This window comes from Acanthochromis polyacanthus, chromosome 22, assembly GCF_021347895.1.
Source record: "Acanthochromis polyacanthus isolate Apoly-LR-REF ecotype Palm Island chromosome 22, KAUST_Apoly_ChrSc, whole genome shotgun sequence".
In the NCBI taxonomy this organism is placed as follows: Eukaryota; Metazoa; Chordata; class Actinopteri; family Pomacentridae; genus Acanthochromis; species Acanthochromis polyacanthus.
The window spans coordinates 26,161,652-26,186,871 of record NC_067134.1 but is presented as its reverse complement, the minus strand read 5'-3'; the positions used below and the strand labels follow the sequence as shown (position 1 = coordinate 26,186,871).

The following is a 25,220-nucleotide window of genomic DNA, read 5'->3' as shown; positions in this document are numbered from 1 at the left end:
CATAACATCCTCGAATATTTAGTTTTTTTCTACAACCCAAAGATATTCAGTGAAGCCAGATATAAACTACTGTTCAGAAGTTTGGAGTCACTTAGAAATGTCCTTATTTTTGAAAGAAAAGCATTTTTATTCAATGAAGATAACATTAAATGAATGATAAATCCAGTCTAGACATTGTTAATGTGGTAAATGACTGTTCTAGCTGTAAATGTTTAATGGAATATCTCCATAGGGGTACAGAGGAACATTTCCAGCAACCATCACTCCTGTGTTCTAATGCTACATTGTGTTAGCTAATGGTGCTGAAAGGCTCATTGATGGTTAGAAAACCCTTGTGCAGTTATGTTAGCACATGGATAAAAGTGGGAGTTTACATGGAGAACAGGGAATTGTCTGGTAGTGCATGTCTGTATATTGGTGACTAAATAAGCCAGCATCCATGTTAAACTTGAGAGAAAACTCTTTAACAATCGAGTCATAACACTTCAGATTTCAGGAAGTAGAATCAGAAAATTTTAACATTCTTTCCTTTAAAAAACATTTAAACCACAGAGTAGATTAATAAAATAGTTGACAGGCAACCAAGTAATCAATGAACTGATTCAGCTCTGATTAAAGTCATTGACAAGTCCCTGAAAATTCAATATATTTGTGACTAAATCAGCCAAGATGTGAGTCCAACTTTAGAGGAAACTATCTCGTCAGAACACATCTGATTAATGGGCAACCCTACAACTGTCCTCACATTTAGATTCTCTTTGAAGCTCAGGCTTTGTCAAAGTTCTGACAGAAATCCAAAACATCTCCCAGCTTGACTGCAGCTCCTAAACAAACCAGTCGATCTTAATCTGATCTAAAACGCTGCAGAACGCGCTGGCGAGCGACCGTAGTGCTTCTGCAGCTTCAAACTTAATTTGCAATGACAGACGACTTTCCTCTTCCTCTTCTTTTGACATTTTTGACAACAAAGCTCAGCTCTGAATTCTCCCACTGCCATAGAAATGATGGATTATGATGTAGCCCCCCCAGTTTCATATGAACTCTCACCTTTTTTTTGCCTCTTCAGTGGACTTTGGTGTGAGCGCTCAGCTGGACCGCACGGTGGGAAGGAGGAACACCTTCATCGGGACTCCTTACTGGATGGCCCCCGAGGTCATCGCTTGTGACGAGAACCCGGACGCTACGTATGATTACAGAGTAAGACTCCGCGGAAGCGTTCAAACCTCTGCATGCTGTAATTAAATAGAGCAGGTGTATTTTACCCGCGATGTGTCTGAGCGTGTGTGTTCTTCTCCTGCAGAGTGATTTGTGGTCTTGTGGTATCACAGCGATTGAGATGGCAGAAGGAGCACCACGTGAGTGCAGCTTTTTATTGTTTTTTTGCTGATTCTGCATCTTGAATCATTCATGATGTTCTGTGTTTCCCCCCCCCCCCCCAGCACTTTGTGACATGCACCCCATGCGTGCCCTCTTCCTCATTCCAAGAAACCCTCCACCTCGGCTCAAATCTAAAAAATGGTGAGTGCTAACCCACGTTTTCTGTCTTTTTAGGGTCGTTTCGTGCCTCTTTATGCTCGTTTTGTTGCATCATTAGCCATTTTGCTTGAATCTTTTTTTACTTTTTGTGTGTCTTTGTGGTTGTTTTGTGTTTCTTTGTGGTAATTTTGTGCAAAGAGTGTTATCTTTGATGTCGGATTGAAAAAAAAAATAACACTCTCTCCTCTGCTCTTCACTGTCAGGACTGTACATTTACTGTGATTTCATTTTCTGTCATAAAAATTAGGGTTTAGCTCCTTAAGGACAAATTTCAAGTGATTTACACCCCCTGTCAAAAGTTTTAGGACACTTTCTTATTCATTTGAATGAGAAAGCGTCCTAAAACTTTTGACAGGGGGTGTACGAAACATTTCAGGTCATTTTGGAGAAAAAATGTTTTCAGTCATTTTTAAACAGTTCAGAGTAAATATAGAAACATTTGAGCCATTTCGCACAAATTTTAGGTGATTTTGGAGAGCTGTTGCTCTGTCCAGTCATTTTGGACAAAAAACTCTGACAGATTATGTTGGTCTGTGGCATTTTATGTGCAGATTTGTGACTTTTTTCTGTGCACTCCTGTGCATTTTGATTTTATCTCGGTCCAAGCAGCTACAGAGACTTAAATCTAAGGGCTTTCTGTGTCCTCTGCTTTGCTACTGAGCTGAACATCTGTGGTACACCTGCTCTGGCAGACTCGGCCTCTCCTGGCACAAAAACTGCATCGCTGCTCTGGACTGCACTGCAGAAAGAAGACAAACCTCGTCTGCAGGGCTCAGATGAATTAGCTCTTCTTTTGAGCTTCTCTCAAAACAGAAATTGCAGTGTTATCTAAACAGATTTGCATAAAATATCGGGTTGTTTTGCTGCCATATCATTCAGGAATGCAGCCTTCAGCGGCAGCAGGTGTAGAAGTGGTGATTATTTCGCTTTAGTGTGTCCTTGTATTTCAGAGTTTTCATGGTATATATGCGATGAAAGGTTCAATCCTGCCTGTCCGTGTGCATCAACCTCAGTTTATCCAGAGACACCAGAGGCTGTTGTTTTTCTGCAGAGTGTTTCGGCTAATTTGGAGTCGGATCTTGTTTACAGAAACGTCCGTTCTACTCAGGATCCCTGGATGCGCTCCGTCCTCGCGTGGCTGAAGCCTCCTTCTGTAATTCGCTTTCTCTGTCACCACAGGTCCAAAAAGTTTTTCAGCTTCATCGAAGGCTGTCTGGTGAAGAACTACACGCAGCGCCCGCCGACGGAGCAGCTGCTGAAGCACCCGTTCATCCGAGACCAGCCCAACGAGAGGCAGGTCCGGATCCAGCTGAAAGACCACATCGACCGGACCAAGAAGAAGAGGGGCGAGAAAGGTGCGTCTGTGTTCGCACGTCCCACCTGTTTAAACCTGAAAAAGTTTAGTCAGTCTATGCTTTCATGTTGCTATGACTAATTCTGAGGGTTTTCTTTTTTCTATCCAGATGAGACGGAGTACGAGTACAGCGGCAGTGAGGAGGAGGAAGAGGATCCCCCAGAGCAGGAGGGAGAACCCAGGTAAGCTCCCTAAAAACCCGACTAACCCTGGAAAAAACACTGCTGCAAGAATACATCATGAAGTTTTTTATTTTAATAATAAATCTTACAATCTTTAAGGTTCTTATCTTAAAGATTTAAGAATTTTTTAATAAATCGTATCTTTTAAAAAGTTGCAAAATTAAGACGGAGCGACAAAAAATTAGAGAAACAAAACAAAACAAAAAAGTGACAAAAAATTAGACAAAGAAATTATGAAGCGACAATAAATGGACAAACTAGACAAAAAATGACAAAAGCCTGAAACAAACAAAAAACGATACAGAAAACAATGAACAAAGCAAAACAGAAAATGAGAAAAAACACAAGCGAGACAAACGCCAGAAACAAAGCGACTATATATATATATATATATAGTATATTTATTTTAATTTTATTATCTAAATAAGAACTTAAAATCTTTCAGGTTCTTATCTTAAAGATTTAAGAATTTTTTTCATAAATCATATCTTTAAAAAAGACAAAAAACAACAAAAACAAGACAAAAATTGCAAAAATGAGACAAACGACACAAAACAAAACAAAAAAGTGGCAAAAAATTAGACAAAGAAATTATGACGTGACAATAAATGGACAAACTAGACAAAAAATGACAAAAACGTGAAACAAACAAAAAGTGATACAGAAACGATGAACAAAGCAAAACAGAAAATGAGAAAAAACACAAGTGAGACAAACACCAGAAACAAAGCGAATATATATATATATATATATATATATATATATATAGTATATTTATTTTAATTTTATTATCTAAATAAGAACTTAAAATCTTTCAGGTTCTTATCTTATATATATATATATATATATATATATATATATATATATATATACACGTTTAAAGAGTTCATTTGCAAAAACAGGTAAATCCGTTTTCAGATAACTTGTTTTATTGTTTACTTGAGATAATAATAACACTAATAATTTATTTTTTCTCTATTTTGTCATGTATTTTTCTGCGGAGTCAAATCCACTCAACTTCAGTTTGATTGATATTATCTCAAGTAAACGATAAAAAAGTTTTCTGAAAATTTATCAAAACAGAGTTATCTGTGCAAATGAACTCTTTATTTCTTTTTTAATTTTCTTTTTGATTTTGCAAATTTTTTTTCTATAGTGTGTGTGTTTATATATATATATATATATATATATATTATAATTAGATTTTATATTTTTGTTTATTTTATTTTTTATTGTCTTGCCTTTTTTTTAAATTTGCGTCTTACAGGTGTAGTCTTTTCAAAAGCAGCTCTAATATTCTGTTCATATTCCACCAAACCTGCAGCTCCATCGTCAACGTGCCCGGTGAGTCGACTCTGCGCCGCGACTTCATCCGGCTGCAGCAGGAGAACAAGGAGCGATCGGAGGCTCTGCGTCACCAGCAGCTCCTCCAGGAGCAGCAGCTCCGAGAGCAGGAGGAGTACAAGAGACAGCTGCTGGCCGAGAGGCAGAAACGAATCGAGCAGCAGAAGGAGCAGAGGAGGCGGCTGGAGGAGGTAGGATCGTTTTGTTTCTCAGCTCTCGGAGAGCAATCGGACGGCTGAAGGAAGTTCGGTGACAGGAAACTCTTCTCCATGCTCCTCACCTGCAGCAACAGCGACGTGAACGTGAGATGAGGAGGCAACAGGAGCGCGAGCAGCGACGCCGCGAGCAGGAGGACAAGAGACGCATCGAGGAGATGGATCGTAGACGCAAAGAAGAGGAGGAACGCCGGCGGGCTGAAGACGAGAAGAGGAGGAACGATCGTGAGCAGGTCAGTTTGGGAATCATTTCACGTTTAATGTTTCCAACGTGTCAAATGTTTAATTTTCTACGGAATCGAGTCACAATTTTTACTTAAAATGAAGTGATTTTAATGAAATATCACATTTTTAAGCTTAGATTTGGTTGTTTCCTTTTCTGTATGAAACCAAGAGTCACACGTGATAAGTTCAAGGGTTGTCGGATAATTGGAAATCCGGCTACTACTTGTGTTTTTACAGTTTGTCGCTTTGGTAATGTTTTTACAATCTAAAGATGGATTTTAGGTGTTCAGATGGTTAAACAAGACAGTATTAAGAAATGTTTCAGCAATTCCTATGAAAATAATTTGAATTTTGCTCCTTCATTACAAACATTTATGTATTTTTTTTATACTATTCAGTCAATTAAGAAGACGCAAAATCAACAGAACACCCACATATTATGCAAGAATGAGCGTTCAGAATGTTTTTGTGTGCGAGCAAGAGTATAAACACACACACACACACACACACACAGCTGGAGGGAAGCACTCTAATACAAGGCGTAAAGTTGAACAGTGAATTTCTAATCCAGTCTTAATGGTTTCACAGGAGTACATCCGACGTCAGCTGGAGGAGGAGCAGCGACACCTCGAGATGCTGCAGGAGCAGCTTCTCCGTGAGCAGGCCATGCTGCTGGTCAGTCACACACACGTTTAACCTCCTCAGTATGTTAGTGTGGCTTTAAGTTTCAAACAGGTTGTACAGGATGACATGTTTGCCTTCACTGTGGGTGTACAATGCATCCAGAAAGTATTCATACCGCTTCACTTTTTCCACATTTTGTTACAGCCTCATTCCAAAATGGATTAAATCAGTTTTTTCCTCCAAATTCTACCCACAATTAGGGCTGGCCCGAATAGTGGTTTCTGCTCTCCGGATATTCGGGTCCTATTAACGACGAATATCCGAATATTCGTTCCGCCCCGTAACGTCCGACGGGTGGGGGTGGGGTGGGGACGGTCCGAATATTCGGATCCATTCGTCTGGTCTCCTGGACGCAAATTTTGCACACTGCCTTCTTTTTGTCTTCAGTTAAACGGATACCAAAATTACTATCCGGATACCACCGTAGCGAATTAATATTTGGATATTCGGGATATTCGGGTCCAGCCCTATAAGTAAGTCTCACTTATCTGACTGCTGTTTGCTGAGCGTAAAGTTTGATCTTTTGTGTACGCTTCAGATCGTAATAGATGTAAAATCGAAGAGCAAAGTATACAAAAACTGTTGTAAAATTATGACAAGCTGCCTTTTGCTCCCTGTGATGCTGACAACTCCAAACACATCCCTTCGTCTAAAGACGAACATCCGAATATTCATTCCGCACTGTAATGTCCGAATATTTGGATCCATTCGTCTGGTTTCGCCTTCGTTTTGTCTTCAGTTAAACTGAAGAATTCCCAAACAGTGGAGGTCTTCAGCATCTTGTCTTGTGTTTATGTAACGAAGTGAAGCGTGACGTCAGAGTCTGCAGCCAAACGGCCATTCTGGTGGTGGTAACAAATACGAATGGAGGACCCGAGATGAGCCGAACACGGCGGGATGAGCCGATGTGGGGCGAAGGTGAAGGGAAGAGACGAGCTCCGAATATTTGTATTTTCGTCTGGGGGAGGAGGGGGTGATCACAGACATATGTGTATATGTCATAGACATGTGTATGTTTATGTGATCACACAACAGGATGAGCCGATGTGGGCCGAAAGCGGAGGGAAGACAGTAACACCGAATATTCTTTCAGCCCGGTAACGTCCGAATATTCGGATACCAAAATTAATATCCGGATACCGCCGTAGCGAACAAATATTCGGATATTCGGAATATTCGGGTCCAGCCCTACAGACAATACCCCATGATAGAAACAGGATGTACTTGAACTCAAATTTGAGTTTCACAGCAAAGGGTGGGAATATTTATGTACATGTGATATTTGAGTGTTTTGTTACTCTGCTGAGGAACGCGGCAGAGCTGCGTGATGATCGGCGTACGTTTGTCTGTCAGCAACATCACTCAAAAACGGGCTAACGGATTTCTGCAAAATTTTTGAGGAAAGTCAGATTGTGATGATTGTGATCCTACTGCAAATCCACCGCTGCGGACTTATCGAAACTTATACATTGGAAATGATACAAGGGACAACGGATTAAATTGTGGGGGTGTTTCTGAGTCCCATCAATTCCCGCCGCCTGCGACATATTTAGCTCACGCACTTCGGTATCTCTACATAACGCACACGTTCATAACACACGCCTGTGCTCAATGTGAGGTCATTTTGCGTGTGGGTGCATCTATATCAAATGGACACATTCTGTAGTGTCGTGATTTTTGTGTGTAGAATTTTAAGGGAAAATTTATTTTGGAATAAGGCTGTAAAATAACAAAATGTGAGAAAAATGAAGAGATACGAATGCTTTCCTGATGCACTGTTTGAGTTCTACTGACATTACTGTCTGAATAACACGCTTGAAGAGTTCCTCAGGCATTGAGAAAGTTCTTTGGCTATGATCTGAATTGTTCTGATTTTGACAGAGATGAAGACCAGCAAATGTTCCACAACAAATCTTTTTCTTTTTTACTTGGTGTATTTCTTTCTTTGAGTTCTCTTCAGTCATTTTCACTGCAAAGAATGTGACAGGAAATGTTGTCATTCCATTGCGTCACCTTCCACTCGTCCATCATATTTTACAGGGAGATCTTTGTATTCTTTTGCAAATCATTAAATATGATGATCAGGGATTCCAAGTTTTAGCATTTTGTGTGCAGAATTATTTCTGCGATTTTGTAGATTTGTTCTTTATGCTCTGTAAATTGCACTGTCCCTATGATGAAGCTTGGAAATGCTTTGTCTTTACTTGGGATGTCCGGTAATATCGGCCCGATATTGGCATTAAAACGTGACATGGGTCAACATCGGTATTGTTTTTTTTTTTTTGCCTATCATGAAAACCGATAAAATCATGCCTTGATTTCACTGGCATTTCCCAGACTCATAGAGGGAGGGAGGGAGTGTGTGAACTGTTGTTTGAGACCGTTAAAAAAAAAAAATATATATATATATATATATATATATATAACATAAATATGGCATTTTTCCCATAACTTCAGTTGAAATAATTTTATTTTGTACAGACAATGTTTGGAAAGTCTTGTTGCATTTGAGAATGCATCCAATGGGGGCATCACAATAAAATCAGGCACGATGTGTTAATTCTACAACAGGAGATCTGTGATGTTAGTTAAATAGCCCACATATATTGGTATTGGTTGATATCAGAATCAGACATTGAGAGTTGGACAATATCGGTTGTTGACTAAAAAGCCAATATCGGACATCCCTGGTCTTTACACATTGCATAGCACAAGTTGAAGTGTTTTTATGTAACGCTATGGAGCAGATGTGTGTCAGGCTCAGTCTGCCGGTCGGACCTGGTAGCTCTCCTCTCTCCTCACCATCCTACGCTCTGCGACAGGAGTTCAAGTGGCGGGAGCTGGAGGAGCAGCGCAAAGCCGAGCGCCTCCATAAGCGCCTGCAGCAGGAGCAGGCCTACCTGCTGTCGCTGCAGCACGAGTCCAAACAGCAGCCTGGCGACAGGACCAAACCCCCCTCAGACCTTAGCAAACCTCCACAGACCTCCACTCTGCCCCCCCTCACCACGACCCCTCAAGCTCAGGTCCTCGATGCTGCCGCCGTTTCTGTGGCGAGAGGCGAGTCCCCCAGAGCCCAGACCGTCCCCTCAGACGGCAGCAAACCCCAGGCAGCAGCGCAAGACGAGCCTGATGAGACCTGCCCCAGCCGGCCCTCCGACTCCCCCAGCCCCCCTCTGACTGAAACCCCCACTGACTGTACCCCTCCCCAGGCAGAAGCTTTGGAGCCCGACAGGCCCAGCGAGCCTGTCAATCATCCTCCTCAGCCTATCAGAGAGGTGAACCTCCTGTCTGCCCCGCCGCCTGCTCTTTCCAGCTTCTTCTTGCTTGTCTTCACACAGCCTCTAATTTGCCGCGATGCAGAACCTCTCAGCCGGTCGTCTTTTGAATGAAACGAGCGGAGAATGGAGAGACCACGGGCTCGCTACCAGCCTTTTTATGCCCTGAATTAAACAGCTGTTCTCCTCCTCTCTGTCTCTTGGCACTTGCTCTCACTTTGCACTGTTGCTGGTCTCCTTGACTACTAAAACCATTAGGATGTTTGAGATGTGTTCATCTGAATTTTACTCTGAATAAGACAGTGTTTCCCATACTTTTCCAGCTGTTTTTCTCCCATTATTTGAATCGGAAGAAAAAATTCCATCCCTGTCTCTTAGTTTTTTCTCTTTAGAGGAATAAAGAGTAGAAACTTTTAGGTGTTTCTCTTGATCTTGGATGGTCAACCTCAGATATTCTGCAGTGACTGTGTGGACCGGGCCGTTGCATGTGGATGACTGAGGCCCAAACTAACCTGCAGGGCACCAAAGCAGCGTCTCCCAACGTGTCATTAACAGCCGTCTTTCCCTCTGCTGATGTCATAACTTCTAGGTCGTGTTTGTGTGGAACCACCGTCTGTCCACATTTATCTGTGTCTGTACGGCTGCCTTGAATGGGCTTCAAGCATGTTTAATACGACTGTTCGAAGTGTCAGATATGAAGATTTCTACGTAGCAGCGAAGGATTGTTCATGTTAGAAAATGCAAGAAGATGGAAACCAGAAAGCAGCTTCTGAGTGTAAAAACTGGCGCCTTTTTATTCTCTTTTTGTGCACCTTTTCTGTTGGTTTCCATCTTCTTGATCTTGAAACATTTCCCGTCCCTCATCTCGTCTCTGTCCTTTCCGATTCCCTCACCGCAGGCCGACGAGCGCTACCGTAAGAACATTCAGGGCTCCCCTCAGATCGCTCCTCCTCCCAAGCAGCCCCCTCTGCCTCCCCGCTCCTCCGAACCGTTCTCCAACGGCGGCTCCTCCGAGGCCTCCGCCATGCACCGGCCCATGGAGCCTCAGGTAACCTCCTCCTCCTGCTCCACCCACACTTTTCCTCTTTCCTCTGTCTTCCTCCCTCACTGCTAGATTTTCTCAAACAGTCAGGTCATTTTTTTGGTTTAAAGGCCAGTAAAGTATATGAATATTTAAGCCTATTTATATGGGATGTGTCACCGAGGGGTAATGTGATGTTTCCATAAAATATATGTTGATATGTTCATAATACACATGATATTATAAATGACCTATCATGTTTAGATTCCATCATAATAAGCAGTAGTATTATACCTTAAAGCTGGATGTCACCAACCAGATATTGGTTAAAAACATCAAAGTCAGAAGCTCGAAATCGTTTTAGTTCAGGGGCCACATTCAGTCCAATTTAACCTCAGGTGGTAAAACCAGTCAAATCACAGCATAATAACCTGTAAAAGTCCAATGTTTCCTTTTGTTTTAGTGCAAAAAGAAAAATTCAAATCTGAAAATGTTTGCAATTAATTAGCAATCTTTTTACAAAACATTATGAACAACCTGAAGTTTCTTAAGGAAAATAAGTGCAATTTCAGCAGCATTTTGCCTCAGTTTGTCATCTACACATCTAAATGCAGCAACAAACATCATTACTGTTTCTTTTGGCCATAATAACCTGATGTATGTCTGCTCTAGTGTCAGCTAAACTCTCACACTTGCATCACAAAGCACTTCCAAGAGGAGAAGGTGACGGTATTTAAAAGAAAAATAATGTGTCTGGGTGAAACTTATTTTTTCTGACTGATATATAAGATTGACTCGTGATGTTGTGGGTTAGTGACTTTACACTGCTGGGTTTTGACACATTTTCCTGACAATTTTCAGTCCTTGTTTTATTTACTTGTGCATACAAATCCTGGTTTGATACCAAAGTACAGAAGATGTGTTGCAGTTTTGCTCACATACTGAACACTCTCATGGTGTTTTCTCTGAGACCACACACCAGGAATCCAAGCCAAACCCTCCCATTAAGAAAATAAAATCCACTTTCCCTGTATACTATGATTTATATAGTTTTTGAATAGCTAAAATCATTTTTTGTGTGTTCATATGTAGTTTGCAGACTCTAGAAGGCATCATGAATAGGAAATGGAATTTGCTTGAAGAAAGTCGAGCACCGACACGTCCTCAGCAAACGTATTTTTTCCCCGTTAGACAGCGTGCAGGAGTCCGTTTGAGCCTTTGTTTTGAACGTTGAGCTGCTGTCAGCACTCGTTAGACTTGAACTGGGAGAAGCAGCTGTCGTTGCTCTGCAAAGAAAAAAGGCGAAAAATCTGCATAGAAAAGGTCACAAGTGAACAAAACTGAAACTTCCTGTTTACGGTACAGAAGTGAAAAGTTTGGGGTCACATGATTTAAAGTTGCTCTAAAGGAGTTAAAGTTGCTCTCTTATAGTTGAAATTGCTCTATATTAGTTAAAGATGCTCTAAATGAGTTAAATTTTGTGAATATAGCTGGATTTTGGTTGATTGTGAATGTTCTAAAAGAAAATATCAGAAGTTTTACTGATATATGTGTAACCACTTAGTTTTTTTTTTTTTTTGAAGATTTTTTGACAATATTTCCAAACATTTTCTTGCCAAATTTGGGAGATTTTTTTTTTTAAATAAGGGAAACTTTTATGGAATTATTGGCATTTTCAGAAATTTTTTTGTAAATTTTCAGAAATTTTTTTTGTATTTTTTCAGACAAGGAAACAATATTTTTTGGTGCCTGTGAATGAGGACAACAGGAGGGTTAAAAATTTCCAGCTAGAATAGTCATTTACCACATTAACAATGTCTGGACTGGATTTCTGATAATTTTATGCTACATTCATTGAAAAAAATCAGCTTTTTCTTCAAAAATGACATTTCTAAGCGACACCAAACTCTGACCCACACCACCATTCAGTGTAGGTCTGGACTGAGCAAGTGTTTCCCTAAAAGTCGAACTGCTCCTTTCTGTGAATCCCAGACGGTGAATCTGAGTGTAGCCCGTCATTGTTCTGTGTTTTTCTCTGTCTGCATGTTTATTTACCTGAGCACATGTATGTGAAAAGCCACACACATCTTCCCTCATGTCTCACTGTGTTGTCTGCTTGTTTCACCTCCCCTCCCTCCCCTCACCTCCTCCCCCCCTATAAGGTCCAGTGGTCCCACCTGGCCGCTCTAAAGAGCAGCAACAGCGCCGCCCCCTCTCCTCCTCCTCCGCCCGTGGTCGCTCGCTCCCAGTCCTTCAGCGAGTCCGGAGGCGGCGGCGGCGGCGTCACCTCTAGCTTTGCACAACTCCACCTGCGCTCCCAGGACCCCCACCATCACCACCACCACCACCCATCGCCCGCACGCACTGACCCCCAACCCCAACCTCCCCTCCGCCACCACCCTCCTCAGGGCCAGAGCGCCGGCGAGGAGGTCCCTCCCAAGGTAAGGGCCGACCTTCCCCGCCCCGTCCTCCACCCTCTCCTCCGTCACTCACCTCCTCTGACGTCACTCATCGGCTGTGCGTGTGTGGTGTGTGTGTGTGTGGTGTGTGTGTGTGCCTTGCTGTGTTTTTAACTCATACATTTCAACTACCGTGAGGGAAAGTTTGCATTTTTTAGTCCACAAATTACACTCAGAAGTGACATTTTTAGCTTGCAGTCATATCAGAGTATCCAAAAACATGTATGTTCCTGTGATTTTAATTTTCTCCTCATGTGTTGTGTGGATGTTGGGTTAATCTCCTGAGGCCTGAGCTTTGGTTTGCATTTTAGATTTCTTCTTATTATTATTATGTTATTTGGGATAAGCAGGGAACCAATAAATATAACAGTCAGATAATCTCGGATATCTGATTATTTTTTATTTTTACTGTCATTATTATTATTGTTGTTGTTATTATTAGAATTATTATTGATATTACTTTTATTATTATTATTATGGACAATACGCTGTTTGTGGGGAAAAAAGATGTTCACATATGTGGACACGAGGTCTGAGGAGATTAAAAAATGCTTTTGTTTTTCACTTTTCGGGAGTAAATTTGGTGCAGTTTTATCCACTTACAGTCATCTCAGGTCTTTCTTTCTACCTTCCTTCCTTCTTTCCTTCCTTCTTTCCTTCCTTCCTTCCTTCCTTCCTTCCTTCCTTTCTTCCTTTCTCTCTTCCTTTCTTCCTTTCTTCCTTCCTTCCTTCCTTCTTTTTTCGTTCTTCCTTCCTTCCTTCCCTTTTTCCTTCCTTCCTTCCTTCCTTCCTTCCTTCCTTCCTTCCTTTCTCTCTTCCTTTCTCTCTTCCTTCCTTTCTTCCTTCCTTCTTTTCTTCCTTTCTTTCTTTCTTTCTTTCTTTCTTTCTCGTAGGTCTGAGTGATTTTATCCTCTTAAACATTTTTAACACCTCAATAATTGACGGGGTGCCGCCTGTTCTGATATTTAGAAGAAACGTGTTTGTTTTATGGCCTTCAGTTTAGCTCCATCATGGAGCACACACACATGTGATAACTATTAGTCTGTCTCCTCCAGGTACCGGTGAGGACAACCTCCAGATCTCCCGTTCTGTCTCGCCGAGAGTCTCCTCTGCCGTCACAACCTGGAAACCAGGGTGGACAGAGGAACGCCGGGGGGTAAGTGAAGAGGCTCCTGAGGCGTTTCTGCGTCGTCACGGATGTAAAACTGCTAAAATCCACGAATGCTGACTTGGTATAAAACATATAAACCCACTAAGACGGGGCTTGGAGACTGTGTCTGTTCTTTTAGGTAAGTTTGGCCGTCCGTCGCAGACAGCTCTAAACTTGTTAGCGGGTTAACACAGCTTAAGCTCCAAACTTTAGAGTTGCACAACAACAGTGGGAAACTAAACCTAACAGAGACTGATGCATCACATGGAAACACCGAGAACCTCCCCACGATTAAGCGATTAGATGAGCGTTATCACTAAGCGGAGGAGAATAAAATAGTCATCAATTTCAACACTTCTCGTGACACAGAGAGAGAGAGGAGCTCAAATTCACTGCGCTCAAATATTAGGTTTTCCAAGCAACGACTGGCGACAAAACTCATCAATTTTAGATTAAAATATGTTGCAAATATCAAGTTGTGAAGCGGTGGTTAGTTTTTACGTTGTTGTGAAACTGGGTCATGCAAATGAAGTCGACTCATCAGCATGCGGGGTTGATTAATACGATGCTGTATCAAAAAATGAATAAAACCGAGCCGAGTCACGTGCTGGTGCCACAAACTGAGGAGGTCGTTAGCCCCACTGCTAAAAGGAGGAATAGTTTTTGCAGAAAATTGCAGCACACAGACAAAATGATGCCTTCTTTGTAGTAGTGTTATAAAATTATAATAATAAATGCTGTTTATGATTTCAAACGACTGTCAACTGATGTAACCCGGTGTGGTTTTGCAAGCAGCCGGTTGAAACTGGCTGCTCAGAAACCAGTAATACCACTGTGACTTGTTTATGTGCCTGTGTAAAAGCTAAACTGTTTCCTCATATTATCAGCCGCCTGCCCAGTCTGTGTTCTGTTCATGTGATTCCTTGTGCAAGTAAAACATTCGCCTTGACTTGAGAGGCGACTCTGAGGATTAATTAGGAGAAGTCAGGACAAAGATTAAGAAAGAATCAGTTTATTTTAGATGATTTATGTAGTAACTGCATGAGTTTTGTGTGGATTCAAAGGCACTAAAATGGATTAAACCTCATGTTGTCTTCATTTACAGGATCCAAAAAAATATTGTTTCCTTCTCTGAAAAAAATCTGAAAATTCCCTCAATTTTTTTTTTCCAAATTTCTGAAAATTTGCAAAACCTTTGGGGAAAAAAATGTGAAAAAATGAGAACAAAAATCTTCAAATTTCTGAAAATTTTCAAAGCCTTTGAAAAAAAATTGTGAAAAAATGAGAACAACAATCTCCAAATTTCTGAAAATTTGCAAAACCTTTGAAAAAAATTGTGAAAAAATGAGAACAAAAATCTCCAAATTTCTGAAAATTTGCAAAACCTTTGAAAAAAATTGTGAAAAAATGAGAACAAAAATCTCCAAATTTTTCAAAATTTGCAAAACCTTCAGGAAGAAAATTCCAATAATCCCTTAAAGGTTTCCCTTGAAAGTTTTTTATTTTATTTTAAAATCCCCTGAATTCAACAAGAAAATTCCTGTAAATTTTTTCAAAAAATGAGTTAAAATCTTCCCAAAAAAATCCTAAAAATATCTTAAGTGATTACATATATATTAGTAAAACTTCTATTTTCTCACAAAAGATGATTTCGTGAATGTTCTTCAGAAACATTTTTAGCATTCTTCTGTGTAGGTTCTCATTCATCCAGGTCATGCTGATCCAAAGTAGTTTAAATCAATCCACTGGACTTTAAGAAAGTTCCTTGAAGATGTTTCACCTCTCATCCAAGAGGCTTCTTCAGTTCTGAACTACTTCTTCTTCTGAACTACAGAAGCCTCTTGGATGAGAGGTGAAACATCTTCAAGGAACTTTCTTAAAGTCCAGTGGATTGATTTAAACTACTTTGGAAGTTCAAAGATTTCCCAAAAATGTAGAAAATGTGGACACCTGAAGTTTCACTGTGAAAATATTTATTTTCTTCCACATTTTGATTCTTGTCTCTGCTGTCTCCTGCTAATCTGCTGCTCTTCTTCCCGCAGTAACGTGGAGCAGCGCCCCCTGTGGGACCGGGTGGAGAAGCTCCAGTCTCGTCCGGGCAGCGGCAGCTCCTCCGGCTCCTCCAACTCCAGCTCCCAGGCCAGTCCAGGGGACCGCTTCAGGCCACGCTGTGAGTCCCCTGGTACTGTACTCGGCCACATTTCACTAACTCTTCCTCCCCGCTTATTAGCACACGATGCTGATTACCATAACTCTACAAGTCAAATGCTATCAGCTCACGCTCCGTTAGGTCTTGTGCTGTTTTTATACGGCTAATTAGAGATCCTTGGAGAGGCCTGCTCCCCTCACTAACGCTGTTTCCTTTTATTTCCTCCCGCAAAGCCTCTTCTAAATCTGAGGGATCGCCTCTCCAGCGGCCTGAGAACGTTTCCAAAAAACAAGACGAAAAGAACCTCTCCAGACCTGCTCGACCGGCCGTAAGTCCACCGTTACTAAAGTGCAGCTTCAGCTTGTGTGATAAGGAATGGGTGAAAACTGTTTGTCTCTGTTTTCTACTGCCTGGTGTGTGACACTTCAATCCAATGCTCCCGATTGTTGGGCTTTAGGGTGATGTGGTAAGCCTCTTAAATGAGATCACATGATCACTCCTCTGCTCTGCTTGCACCATTGCCCCTCTCATTGCATTTATAAGATAAAGGTTTGTGATAAAACAAGTTCTGCTCCTTTGTGGGATTTACCTGCCGGCGTGTTCCACTCATGCCTGCACAGTCCTTTCCGCTTGCCACCAGAAGGGTTAACCGTCTGCCGCAGCTTCCTGGATTTGAATGCGACCACATTTGAATGCAAACACACTCCTCCTGTTTCCTTGTTCCTGTCAGAATGGCTCCTAATCTCACCTGGCTCTGCTTTGTTTTGTCGAGCATGTCAGGGGAAGCATCCCTCCTCTCTTCCTCGCTTGTCACTGACCTCACAAATCGGCAAGAATATTAATTGAACTACAAATCATTAATTTGTGGACCGATAATTGTGTTTCCTCAAACACCGGGAGTCAATTAGAAGCTGGGGTCTAATCATGGCTGGGGGTGTGGTTGATCCAAACAGATGCAAGTCTGTTCTTGCAAATGTTTCACAATAGAAGCGTTGTTAAGAAATGAAGGGTTTATGTCCACTGGAACACCAGGGACAGGCTTGTTTTTTGTTGCTAGTAAGTCAGTGCACCTGTACCTAGAAATAAAGAGAAGTCAAACACGTCTTTTGTGCACTAATTAATCACAAAAATCTAAATAAATAAGGACAGTTTAATATCTTTGAGTGTTTATTCTTGACAGTCAACACGTCACAGGTGTTACCAATACTTAAAAATGGTGACTTTGTTTGCCGCTTACAGTTGTAAATTTGCTTCCATATTTCTTCTATTTCCTCTGTTTAAACACATCCTGCAGTTCAGCAAAGTTCGGCCCAAAATTACCTGAATTTTTGTTCATAAATGTGAGTTGCAGCTGAGTCATTAGGTTGGGTTAATTTCCATCCATCCATCCTCTATACACCACTTTATCCTCACTGGGGTCATGGAGTCTATCCCAGCTGACTCGGGTGAAGGCAGGGGACACCCTGGACAGGTCACCAGTCTGTCACAGGGCTACATATACAGACACACAATCACACTCACATTCACAGCTACGGACAATTTAGAGTCACCAATTAACCTCAGCATGTTTTTGGACTGTGGGAGGAAGCCGGAGTACCCGGAGAAAACCCACGCATGCACAGGGAGAACATGCAAACTCCATGCAGAAAGATCCCAGGCCCACCCTGGGATTTGAACCGGGGATCTTCTTGCTGCAAGGTGAAAGTGCTAACCACTACTCCACTGTGCAGCCCAGGTTGGGTTAATTTTCCTAACCAAAAGACATGCCGAGATGAGTAGTTTAAGGACCATCAGAAAGTAGAAAATTCAATGATTCTCTCCATTTCTTCCACCCTGATATATGGCGTCATAATGGTGGTTTGTAAAGACAGCATGCCTTCAGGGTTCACAGGGTTAAAACATGATGCATTTTAGGAACAATTTAGGTGAAGAAAGGCTCCCGACACTATTTGAGGAAGTACAGTACCTGGTTTTCCAAACAATATTCCACTTTGGCTCACCACATCCGAGAGCTTAGACTTAACGAGGTGTCAAATTGACGTCTTTCCTGCTTCAACCCAGGGCTCAGTTGTCTGACTGTAGAGAAAGCTTCTTCTGGGCTAAAAATAAACAAGGCAAAAACCCAGTAAGCACAAGTTTCTACCCAGACATCTGAGCCTGTAAGTACAGAAAGCAAGAAAAGACCTGAAGATGTGCATGAAGTGAGGAGGGATTGCTTCCAGACTACTTTTAGGTTCTCTAGATCGGGGGTGTCAAACTCATCTTAGTTCAACATTCAGCCCAGTTTGATCTCCGGTGGGCCGGAGCAGTAAAATCACAGCATAATAGCCGATAAATAACCACAACTCCAGATTTTTCCTTTGTTTTAGTTCCATTCTGAAAATGTTCACATTGAAGGAATTATCCTTTTGCTAAACTTTATGAACAACCTGACATTTCTTAAGAATAATAAATTCAGTTTCATTTACACATTCCAACTTCCAGATCACAGAGTTTCTACAAAGACGCAAAACGTTTAGTCACAGGTAACTGGAACTGAAGAATATAGTTTTACTTTATGAACAAAATGACAAAAGTCTGACAAAAGACAGACATAAGACAACAACAATGAGACACAAAATGACAACAGTGAGACAAACACAAAACAAAAGAGAAAAAATTAGACAAAAAAGTTACAAAGTGACAAAAACGAGTCCACAAATGACAAAAGTGAGAATTGAAACAGCAAAAAAGTAGACAAACAACACAGGCAAGACAAAAAAACAAACACAAAATGACACAAATGTTCTTTAATCAGCAGTTTGTGTTTCATCTAAAGTTCACTTGTTTACAACATTTAGTCATTTTTTTCTGAGTTCGTCTCACATTTTCCGTCTTTATTTTGAGGTTATTTTGAGGTTTTCTGATTCTTTTGTAAAGCAACGAATAAAGCAAAACACAAAATGACAAAAGTAAGACAAAAAACACAAGCAAGCCAAAAACGAACCACAAAATGACAAAATTGAGAAACAAAACAAGAAAATTCAGACAAAAAAGCAACAAAAAGAAGACAAAATATTACAAAAATGAGACACAAAACGGCAACAGTGAACAATCTAGTATTTTACTTAATGATCAAAACAACTTGTCATGGTCTAGAAATTATTTTAAATGTATAATTTTACAAATTTACAATCTGCAGTTCATGTTTTCTCTGTAATTTTTACTCTGAGGGCCTGATTGGACCCTCTGGAGGGCCGATTTTGGCCCGCGGGCCTCATGTTTGACACCCCTGGTCTAGAATGAGAGCCTCCGTTGCAGTGATTCACTCGTTAATGAGGCTCACGCTGTTAGTAGCATTTTGATTTGCTCTGTCTGAAAAGAAACGCACCCAGTTTGCACCTTTCTTAACATCAGTCCAGACAAATGTGACTCCAGCTTGAATCTTCCTAAAACCTCTTCACCGTTCCTCTCAGGACCTGACCGCTCTGGCCAAGGAGCTCCGTGCCGTCGACGATGTCCGGGCTCCCCACAAGGTCACCGACTACTCCTCCTCCAGCGAGGAGTCGGGCACCACCGACGAGGACGACGACGAGGAGGTGGACCAGGAGGCGGGAGAGGAGTCCACCTCAGGGGCCGAGGACTCCAGAGCTGGGTCGGTTTAGCTCTTTAGCTTTAGCTTCTGCCATCTGCTGCTGCTTCTTCTGTTTGATTTAAAGTAAAAACTTCACGCATAAAGCACCGGCACAGTGTTTCCCTGTCAGATAAAGTTAGAAATTAGTGTTGCTTTGCATGGCTTTGCTTGCATGACTGTTAACACACGTCCGGTTATGGGACATCAGATATCCCCATGGCTTCCGCAGGAGGCTGAGTAACGGAGAGACGGAGTCCGCCAAGACCATGCTGGTGGAAGATTCAGAGAGCGACCAAGCCATCACTCCCTCCAAGGACGGAACTCTGGTCATCAGACAGGTAATTAGCCGTCAGTTATTGTTAAACTAAAGCAACATTCTGCTCGTTTATGCAGTCAGGTCCCTAAGTATCTGGACGGCGGTGCAGTTGTCACCTCTTGACGAGCAGCTAAGGAGTCTCCATTCGTGCAAATTCAACAATCGGGATCAACTTCAGATCTTTAACTCTTTGATTTTTTGGGAAATTAGGAGGAAGCCAACCATGACTGACCTCTAGTGTTTTATGAGCCCGTAAAAATGGACAAACTATGCCAAAGACATGCCTTTAATTCCAATACGGGTTGTTACATAACGTGACATGAAATTCCGTCCTTCACGGCTCTCAAGCAGCCACACAAAACACTTTTTCCTCTAAATCAGTGGTAAGGTAGAAGTTGAATTACGAATGAACTCTACGCCAAAATAACAAGTAAAACTGCACTATTTTTTGGGAGTTGGACTTGCAAAATTGCACAAAGCCTTAGCTTCCTGTCTAAGCAGGAGAAAACAGATTAAACAGAAAGCAGCAGCTTGCTCCTTTATCCGGCGACCACACTACAGTCGGTCCTCGGTTTACGACGTCCTCAACCTACGGCGTTTCATCGTTATGTTGGAACTTTTACGTGGAGCTAGTTGGTGAGCAGATGAAGATGTCGTATAGCTCGACCATCCCGCGCTGACCCCAATGGTGTCGACGGTACGGCGCAGCTCTATTTGAATATTAGAAAATGCAAATCACAGGAGACACACAGAGCACAGAAAAAAAATCCCCACACATATATGTCCTGCAGTCGTAACACGGTTTATGTAATACTTTTGTCTAACCACTTAATTTAAAGCCGAACGTCTACACATGTTGATTGCTTCATTTCACATCCATTGTAGTGGAGAACAGTTCCAAGTTGCATTAAAATCACTGAGCTGTTTTGATACTTATGGGCTTGACTGCAGTTGCTAGAACTGTCATTTCTTTTGTTTATCCACTCATATCTCTCCATTTCTTGTGACACTTTTTCATGGCATTTTACAGACTTGCAGCCACACATTTACAGATTTGATTTGCGTCAGATTGCGTTATTGCTCAGCAGAAGAACGATGAGTTTAAAGGATGTTTAACCCTCGTGTGGTCTTAGCATCCTGAACGCTCAAATACAGAGCGACGTCATTGAATTTTCAACCAAAAATCTATTTTACATGAAGAACCAGAATGTCAAAGACTGTGTTTAGTCATTCGTTTTTATCATGTCGCACATGTTGCGGCTGTTTCCTTTACTAAAGTAGAGGTTTATTGTCACTATTTTTGCAGCTAAAGGTACTGCAGAAATGTGAATATTATCAGTTTAGCAAGAGATAGTGAAAGGTCACCAGAAATGTGCAGAAAGCAGCTTGAAATGCATGAAACACTCAAATACAAATACTAGTCTTCTCCTCACTTTTTGGATCATTTCTCCCACCCACGAGGTGCAAAACCTACAGCAATAGTACGAATTTCACTTTCAAGTTGAAACGAGGTCATTTAGGGCGTTTTCTGTGCTTTTAAACATAGTGGCCGGGTTACTTTAGACCAAAAAGACGACACAAGGGCTAAGGGAGTGAATGACAAACACAAAGCAGTCACACATACACCTCTTCCTCCTCCTCCTCCTCGTCTTCTTCTCCACCTCTTTGCTCGAGCCCAAGTTTGCCTGTTCTTGCTTCCAGAGCACAGCAGACATAAAGCGGCTGGTCAGTCTCTCGTCCTCCTCGCCCGGCTCTGGTCACGGCCAGCCGCCCGGCCACGGCCTTCCCGAGAAAAACGGCTTTGCTGGCCGCATACACCACCTACCAGACCTTATCCAGCAGAGCCATCACTCCCCTTCCTCCTCCACAACCATCCCTTCCTCCTCCTCCTCGTCCTCCCTTTCCTCCCTCCCCTCGTCATCTAGCCATGCCAGTCCTGCAGTGTCCCCACAGATCCCCCTGGACGAGCTCACTGCCGTAGAGGTATGTCGCCCCCACGCCACCGAGGAAAACGCCCGAGGGACGGACGGCTGGAATGTGCAGAACAGCATTTGCAAATGTTTGTTACCCCTCCTGTTGTCCTCATTTACGGGCAGCAAAAAATATTGTGTTCTTGTCTGAAAAAAATCCCAAAATTCTGCAGAAAAATTTGCAAAACCTTCAGGAAGAAAATTCCAATAATTCCTTAAAAGTGTCCCGTACAATTTTTATTTTAAAAAAATCCCCCAAATATGGCAAGAAAATTCTTGTAAATATTTTTTAAAAATTAGAGAAAATCTTCCCAAAAAATCCTAAAAATATCTAAAGTGATTACATATATATCGTTAAAACTTCTAATATTTTCTTTAAGAACATTGACAAAAAAAAAATCAACCAAAATTGATTTTTTTTTTGTGAATGTTCGTAAAGAAAATATTTTTCGCATTTCTTTTGTTGAAAAAAATTCCCAAAAATGTTAAAAATGTGAACATCAGAAGTTTCACTGTATATTTTTTTCCACATTTTCAAACTTTAAAACGGGTTAATTTTGACCCGCAGGACGACACGAGGGTTAAACCCAGTAGAAGATGGATTAAATACAGAAGTATTTTGGGTTTCTCTGGCCTTGCTGGGTGAAATAAATCATTTGCAAAGCTGCTTCGAACACGATTCTACGTCCGAACATTCCGACCGTCCGACCCTCGACTGTTGGTCCGCGCCTCTCCTGCCCCCTTCGCTCTCCTCTCTCTTCTGACTTGGCTCACACCTGGTTTGAATCTTCGCTGCTGCAACCTCTTCCCCTCCTGCAATTCACTGCGTCGCTGCTAACACTGGCGCCTCCTGGTGGTCACTGGAAGCTAAACCTGGGGCTTCTGCAGCATTACTGTAGTGGTGTCGGGTGATGGCATGCCTGGCGTGATGGAAGGGGTGAAGTGAAACGCACTGCAAATCTTCGTACACGAACACTCGCTCAAGCAGTCCCGTTTGTGGTGCGGTTCTGCAAACAACATGCATCTTGGGTGGTGGAATTACGCTCCTCTGCTGTCTGTGCTTTATTAAGAGCAGCTTTTTCCTCTAACAATTCACCGCAGCCTGTGTTTGGATCATTTCTCGTTTCCCTCTACACGTTTCCTCATCATGTTTTTTCCTGCCCGACTTTGAAAACAACTAACATAACTGCACGTCATCTTTTCGTTTGATTTGTTTTGAGTTTTAGTGCCAACTTTGTGTTCCCAGATGTTAGTTCTCATAAAAGAAGGAGTTTGATTGAACACAGCGAGGCTGTTTTATGAGCCCCAAGAGAGAAAACTGTAACTCATGTGCTTGAAACTGAAGCGCCCTGTTGCTGTTTCAGCTTCAATCTACAGTCAGTTTTATAGATTCATCTCAGATTCTGTTTCATGTCCATGCTGCAGTTGTCTCTTTTCTCCTTTTTCAAGTTCTTTGATCAGTCTCTAAAATGTCTGATGTGTCCGTCAGTCCCAGTCAGAGAGCAACTCCATGTCCAAACACAAGTCTTCCTCTTCGTTCACTCCCTTCATCGACCCACGCCTTCTGCAGATATCTCCATCCAGCGGTAGCTCCCTCAACAACATGGGTAAGTTGACAGCGACAGAGTAAATACACAACAAGAAAAGCACCCAGAGAGCACAGTACTCTGCCAAGGCTGCTAGTTGTATCATTTCAGACGGATGAAATCTCGAAAAATTTGTGTCAGAAATTACGGCACCATAGAATGTGTCCATTTCATATAGATGTACCCAAAACAAAATGACCTTGCACTGAGCACAGACATGTGCTATGCTGTCTTCCACATCTGGAAGTGACTCGGACAGTGAAGTAGAGACCAAGACAAAGAGAAAAAAGCAAAGTGCACCACAGATGCCGGTCAAGAACCAAAGTGGAGGAGTTCCAAGCCAGGAGGTTCATCCAAGGGCAGCAGTAATGGTGGACGACAACATGTTCCAGATTGGAAAGATGAGATGTGTCAATGTCAGAGACTTCAAGGGTAAAGTCCTGATTGACATCAGAGAGTTCTAGATGAACAAGATGGGAGATGTAGCCGGGGAAAAGGGTATCTCCATGAGTCCTGAGCAATGGAACCAACTGAAGGACCAGATTTCAGAAACTGGACGATGCCATTAAGAGAGTAAAAGGACTCCTTTCAGTGTTATCCGTTGAAACTAATTGAACATGTTGGCTAATTAGTTTTACATTATGTACGGATACCAGATCGCGTCATCTAAATATGTAGTGGGTGGTGGGAATTGATGGGACTCGGAAACACCCCCACATTTAATCATTGTTCCTTGTATCATTTCCAATAGACCACAGCGGTCAATTTTGTTGTAGGATACACATCCCTGAAAATTTCATCCAAATCCGTTAGTCTGTTTTTGAGTAATGTTGCTTAACAGACAACACCAGTACGCCGATTGTCACATAAGTCCGCCGCGTTCCTTGGCGGAGTAACAATGCCAAGCTGAAAGACACATGAAGACAGCCGCTGCGTAATAATAATTTTAACCATACTTTTCTGTTCCCCCTCCAGCAGCGTTTGGGCAGGACGACGGCTGGCCGACCCGCTGAGGTCTGATCCGTCCGTAAAGGTCCTGTGGTCAATGTCAACCGGTCAACACTCGTCCGCCGAGCGACACTCCGGAGATTCGCAAGTACAAAAAGAGGTTCAACTCTGAGATCCTGTGTGCAGCACTTTGGGGTAAGTAGATTTCACAGTCTAGTTAATGCAAAAGATTTATTTGTAGACAATTTTTTTAACCCTTTGATGCGTAGACCACATGAGGAGATACACATTTTCCATTGGTTTTGGGTCACTTTTGACCCAGTTTATGCATCAAAAGGTTAAAAAAGCGATTTTTGCGGAAATATCGTGTTTCAAGCATAGGTTGGGTTTTTTTCCGCGCCCGCAAAAGACATGTCATGATGAGTAGGTTAAGGACGACAGAAAGTTCCTAACAACACGACACAGAAACCCAGCAGTTCCACCTGATGTTGTTTTCTGCTCCAGGAGTGAATCTGCTGGTCGGGACAGAGAGCGGTCTGATGCTGCTGGATCGAAGCGGTCAGGGGAAGGTTACCCTCTGATCAACCGTCGACGCATCCAGCAGATGGACGTCCTGGAGGGACTCAACGTCCTGGTCACATATCAGGTACGGAGCATGAGCCGATTCACTGATCATTGTTTCTGATTGATTTCTGTAGAAACGGAGAATAAACTTTAGACTCCGCCTCCTGCAGGTAAGAAGAACAAGCTGCGAGTTATTACCTGTCGTGGCTCAGGAACAAGATTTTGCACAATGACCCTGAAGTGGAGAAGAAGCAGGGTTGGGTCAATGTGGGCGACCTGGAGGGTTGCGTCCCCTACAAAGTCGGTACGTGTTTGTCTGTTGACGTAGAGACCAGATTTTGCTAATGAACAGTTCAGACCCTCAGCTGATGGCTTTTTCTTTTGATTCCAGTGAAGTACGAGAGGATTAAGTTCTTGTGGCTGGCCTTGAAGAACGCTGTGGAGGTGTACGCCTGGCGCCCAAACCTAACAAAGTTCATGGCTTTAAGGTAATACGATGACAGGATGGATTCTGGGTCTCAATGGGGTGGCAGGTGGAGTGATGTTTTTAAAACATTCTCCTGTGGTTAGTTTTCGGTGACCTGGTGCACAAGCCTCTGCTGGTCGACTGAACTGCTACTGAAGCTGGG

At 42.2% G+C, this 25,220-nt stretch overlaps 1 protein-coding gene and 1 pseudogene across 1 annotated transcript in view; both read left to right on the top strand.

Annotated features, from left to right (window-relative positions):
• The window catches only part of LOC110960950 (TRAF2 and NCK-interacting protein kinase), a 47,773-nt gene extending 22,690 nt beyond the window's left edge, over nt 1-25,083 (top strand). The window contains 25 exon segments of the mRNA XM_051942361.1: nt 1,067-1,197; nt 1,301-1,355; nt 1,440-1,518; nt 2,716-2,891; nt 3,000-3,072; nt 4,397-4,607; nt 4,703-4,864; nt 5,445-5,531; nt 8,363-8,815; nt 9,714-9,863; nt 11,999-12,277; nt 13,351-13,451; nt 15,488-15,627; nt 15,828-15,922; nt 19,050-19,228; nt 19,437-19,545; nt 21,225-21,506; nt 22,983-23,100; nt 24,055-24,069; nt 24,072-24,111; nt 24,113-24,222; nt 24,532-24,594; nt 24,597-24,680; nt 24,767-24,895; nt 24,983-25,083. Of these exon segments, the coding sequence (XP_051798321.1) occupies nt 1,067-1,197; nt 1,301-1,355; nt 1,440-1,518; nt 2,716-2,891; nt 3,000-3,072; nt 4,397-4,607; nt 4,703-4,864; nt 5,445-5,531; nt 8,363-8,815; nt 9,714-9,863; nt 11,999-12,277; nt 13,351-13,451; nt 15,488-15,627; nt 15,828-15,922; nt 19,050-19,228; nt 19,437-19,545; nt 21,225-21,506; nt 22,983-23,100; nt 24,055-24,069; nt 24,072-24,111; nt 24,113-24,222; nt 24,532-24,594; nt 24,597-24,680; nt 24,767-24,895; nt 24,983-25,083 (3,422 nt within the window).
• On the top strand, nt 23,304-23,907 carry LOC127531893 (activated RNA polymerase II transcriptional coactivator p15-like; annotated as a pseudogene).
• Nucleotides 25,084-25,220: the final 137 nt, after the last annotated feature.